Genomic DNA, 4,482 nt, shown 5'->3' with positions numbered 1-4,482 from the left:
CACATCAAAATACAGTCATATCTGGGGGTGGTGACATTTAGGAAGAGGCAGCCGCTCCTTGCACTGGACACTTGTTAGTGCTGCGTGAAGGTCCTGAGTGGGGTTACCCGTGTCTCCTTACAAACTGGGATCACTTCAGCGTGCTTAGGTGTGGGGGAGCGAGCGCAGCTGTTGAGACCACCAGTGATTCATTTAGCCTGAATGTAGATCTGTTGTGTGCCACTATAAATTTTAATGTGGAACATAAATTTTACATCTGTATTTGTAAAATATAATATAGAAATCACTTCTCTTACAACTAAACACATACAAGAAAGTCCTTGGAAAATTCCCCTATTCTTTGTTGGGACAGCATGAGTGAGGCATGGCTCATAGGTTGAGTGGAAGGCCGCCAGTTGTTGACACAGTTGTAACCTAAGGGGTGATCCCCTTCAGATAATAAACCCATTTGATTCCAGATTCGGTGCCTTCACACTGAGGGCAGGTGACGATCAACTTAGAGGTGATCGGGGTTTTACTGCCCGACGGGTTCCCCTCAAAGTAGACTGTGATGTTGTTGATCTTCTTGGGCCGCACGGTCTCTGCAGCCCGGATGCTGAAGGCTGGGTTCTCCACAATGAAGGAGAAGCTTGTTGCGTGCAAGAAGACATTCTTGAAGGGGATGATGATGTTGTATCCGGCTCTGATTAGGAAGGGACCTTGGGGCTTGGGGGGCAGAGCAATTCCAAAGAGTGGGATGATATATTCCCCACCTATGAGTGACGACAGGCACAGGATGCCTTTAGTCTCACCCAGATGGCTGGGCTCAAAGAAGACTTCCACGCTGACTTCAGTGCCACCCTGGGCTCCTGGGGCTGCGTTAATAACTTTTTCTGTGTGGAAGTCAGGACAGTCAGTCTGAAAGGGAAACAAAGTACCTTGACTCACACAGGGTCCTAAAGAGACCATCGGGGAACCCAAGCTGAGTCCTTCCATTTTTAGATAGCAAAGAACTTGTGTTTGCGTGAGGCTAGGCAGGCTGCAATGTAATGTCCTATACATTGTGGGGCTGAGGTCTTTGCAGGTAAGTATTACTCATCATGACTCCAACTTTGCTACTAAGAAACTGAGGCCAAGAGACGTTAACAATGTGCTTCAAGACATATAGCCAGAGATAATGCTGCTGGTAGTGAGGGGACTGAAACTGTTCTCCATATCTAGTTTTTTTCTCCTTCCATTCACATGGAAGATGGGGCATTCTGGCTTGAACAGGACTGAAAGGCGCCATTTGTACCCTAGCACATTTAATTGTCCATGAGTTCCAGATGCTCTGACCAGAAGCATTTGGGGTAGGACTTGTTCTTTAGCAGGGTCCCCAAGTGACTGTGACAGTCCGACTCTCCCATTTGCTGTTATTTCCATTTTCCATCTTACACTCTAACTGCTATAATGGCCAAAGTATATGGAATGCTTGCTATGTGCTATGTGCTAAGGGGATGGCCTTGCAGATCTATATCATGCACACATGCACTTAAGTGCTCACAGTACCCCTGTGAGGCTGTGGGTCACAGGCTTCTATGGTTTGAATGTCATCACTAAAACTCATGTTGAAAATTAATCTCTGTGATGAGGTAATAAAGATGTGGGATCTCTTAGAGAAGATGGGTCATGATGGCAGCCTCTTGTATGAGTGAATCCCTGCACGAATTGTGCATATTGATTGGGCTAATGGTTTGAGAGTGTATCTGTTCATAAAAACCAGTCCTGTTTCACCCCACTCCCCTCCCCCACTTAGATTCACCCCTTATGAGTTTGGGACTCTTAGGGGAGCACTCACCAGCAAGAGGTCCTTTCCAGATGCAGTTCACTGATCTTAGATCACTCAGCTTCCAGAGTCGTGAGCTGAGTAAATCTCTCTCTCTCTCTCTCTCTCTCTCTCTCTCTCTCTCTCTCTCTCTCTCCCTAACCATTTTATAAATTAGCCAGTCTGTGGTTTTCATTTATAGTAACAGTAACAGGAAATGGCTGAGACAGGGCCATTATCTCCATTTATAGTTTAGGGAGATTAAGCAAATTACTCTTTCAGAGTGATGGATCAGGATTCAAATTCATGTCTGATCCCACAGCCTACATTCATAATGCCAAGTGATACACTGTCTTCCTTTATTACCCCTCGAACACCAGGTGGGAAGCAAAGTTTCCCTCCTCAACCCCAGCTTAACAGAGCAGGCAGTCTTCAGAAGAAGAGCCCAGGTTCTGGGGCCATCTGTTTCTAGGCGAGATTCAGTTCTCTAAGATTAAGGCCACTATGACAGTGTCTGGCTGTCTCTGGGTTTCACATCTCTGAACCCTTGGAGACACCCTTCTATATAGGCCAGGCACTGACCTAGAACTCACTATAAAGTCTAGAATGGTCTCAAATTCATGATCCCTTCCTGCCACCTCCTGTGAGCTGGAATTATAAGAATGTACCACAGTTCTCAGCCTCTCACTAGTTTTGAACCCAGACTTCTGACAAGGGAAGGGCCACTAACCCTGCAGTCCTCTCGCTTGCCCTGCATCCTGCTCGCCCTACAGTCTGCTCACCTTGCAGTAGTACTCTGTCTTCAGCCGGGTATAATTGGTGAACTTTGCTAAGATGCTCTGGTTGCTGCCAAGAACGGTCTGGAAGTGGACAGGTTTCTCGGGAGGTGCAGGCAAGGCCTTCAGAGCGAGCTCGTACTGGTAGTAACCCAAGTCACTGTTGTGCAAGGTCAGTCTCCCGCATAGTTCTCCAGCTTTCAGGGGCTGGAATTCAAATGAGAACGTTCCCTGGAAGAGAAGACGGAGGCTCTTGTCATGCTGGGGATTTGACCCATCCTCTCCCTCCAAATGACCTACCCGAGGTCTCACCGCAGGTGATGGCAAAAATGATGCTTCACATACAATACTGAAGCTGACCCTGAGCTGGAGAATTTCAGCCCAGGTTAGCCTATTCTCGCTCCCTTTCATCCCTCTCTAGCTTTCTCTGTTCCAGCTATTTTCCCATTCCCAATCTGAATCTAAGGAACAGGTATTGGCTCCTTCCTAGGGAAGCACATTTATGGGAAGCAACAGGAGGTTAAAGGTCACCCAGCCCCTTCTTTGCATATAGGCATTCTCAGAACAAAAGCTTTCTGGGCTCTATCTTTTCTGGAGGGGAAATAATCTCTTTCACTTATTCTTATAAAACTAAACAAGAACTAAAGGGCATTCTTTATAATAGCACAGAGAGAATGACTCAAATGCACTGCCAAAAAAGAAGGAGGTAGAATTGTAATGAAAGGTGTTGCTATGGTAAGGGAAAGAAAGGAGGTGTGATGGTTTGTATATGCTTGGTCCAGGGAGTGGCACTATTAGAAGGTGTGGCCCTGTTGGAGTAGGTGTGGCCTTGTTGGAGTGGGTGAGGCCTTACTGGAGTAGGTGTGTCACTGTGGGCATGGCCTTCAAGACCCTTATCCTAGTTGCCTGGAAGCCAGCGTTCTGCTAACAGCCTTCAGATGAAGATGTAGAACTCTCAGCTCTTCTCACACCATGCCTGCCTGGAAGCTGCCATGCTCCTGCCTTGATGATAATGGACTGAACCTCTCTGAACCTGTAAGCCAGCCCCAATTAAATGTTGTCCTTGTAAGAGTTGCCTTGGTCATGGTGTCTGTTCACAGCAGTAAAACCCTAAAAAGACAGGAGGTCTGAAAAAAAATGAATATAAAGCTCATACTAACTGATTCAAAATTAATTTATTGTTTGTGTGCACATGTGCACTGGTTAGAGGGGAGCTTTCTAGAACTGGTTCTCTGCTGGTTTGATCCTGGGATCCAAGGCCCAAAACTCAAGTTGTCAGGCCCGTGTGTAAGAGCTTCTACCAACTGAGCCACTTTGCTGGCCCATTTTTGTTGTCTGCTTGTCGAAAATAGTCTGTAAGAAGAGCTGGTTTTGGTGTTACATTTGGGGGAAATGTGTATGGGACTTTAAACTTTCTATTTTGTATACTTCTCTAAAGCTTGAAATGTTTTGCTGTGAGTAGCTATTGAGAAAAAAAAAAAAAACAAAACACAGACCAAACACAGGCTGGGGAGAGGGCTCATCAGCTCAGAACGCAAAGCATTTGTCCAGAGGACCAGGGTTCAAGTCTCAGAACCCACGTCTGGTGGCGCTTATCTCCTTAGGAATCCAACAGCTCTAACCTTTTCAGGCACCTGTACTTCTGTGCACATGCCCACATGCAGACACACATGTGCGCATCATTAAAATAATTAAGAAAGAAAAACAAATGACTCTTACTGAAAAAACAATCAGAATGAAAGGGGTATCACTAAAGCCACAGATGTTTATCAAAAAGAACATAATACAGAAATAATTTTACAAGACTTCTGGTGAGTGGAACACAGCTTCTGCTCCAAACCAATTGCGCGCGGGACCTGAGACTGCATTAGTTAGGGAAGCAGAAACCGGCCTGAGTAGGGCCACAAGCCTCATCCGGCCGGA

The 4,482-nt window shown here is 46.1% G+C and overlaps 1 protein-coding gene across 1 annotated transcript in view; it reads right to left on the bottom strand.

Moving 5' to 3' along the window:
* Positions 1–231: 231 nt before the first annotated feature.
* Hydin (HYDIN axonemal central pair apparatus protein) overlaps positions 232–4,482 on the bottom strand; it is a 307,836-nt gene continuing 303,585 nt past the window's right edge. Inside the window, exons 84-85 of the mRNA XM_021171126.1 lie at positions 2,566–2,790; positions 232–897 (exon numbers count right to left, since the gene is read on the bottom strand). Of these exons, the coding sequence (XP_021026785.1) occupies positions 415–897; positions 2,566–2,790 (708 nt within the window). The 3' untranslated portion in view covers positions 232–414. The remainder of the gene's footprint in view (positions 898–2,565; positions 2,791–4,482) is intronic.

Source organism: Mus caroli, chromosome 8 (assembly GCF_900094665.2).
Source record: "Mus caroli chromosome 8, CAROLI_EIJ_v1.1, whole genome shotgun sequence".
Lineage (NCBI taxonomy): Eukaryota > Metazoa > Chordata > Mammalia > Rodentia > Muridae > Mus > Mus caroli.
Note: the sequence above shows the minus strand (reverse complement) of the source record. Positions and strands in the feature narration are given on the sequence as shown.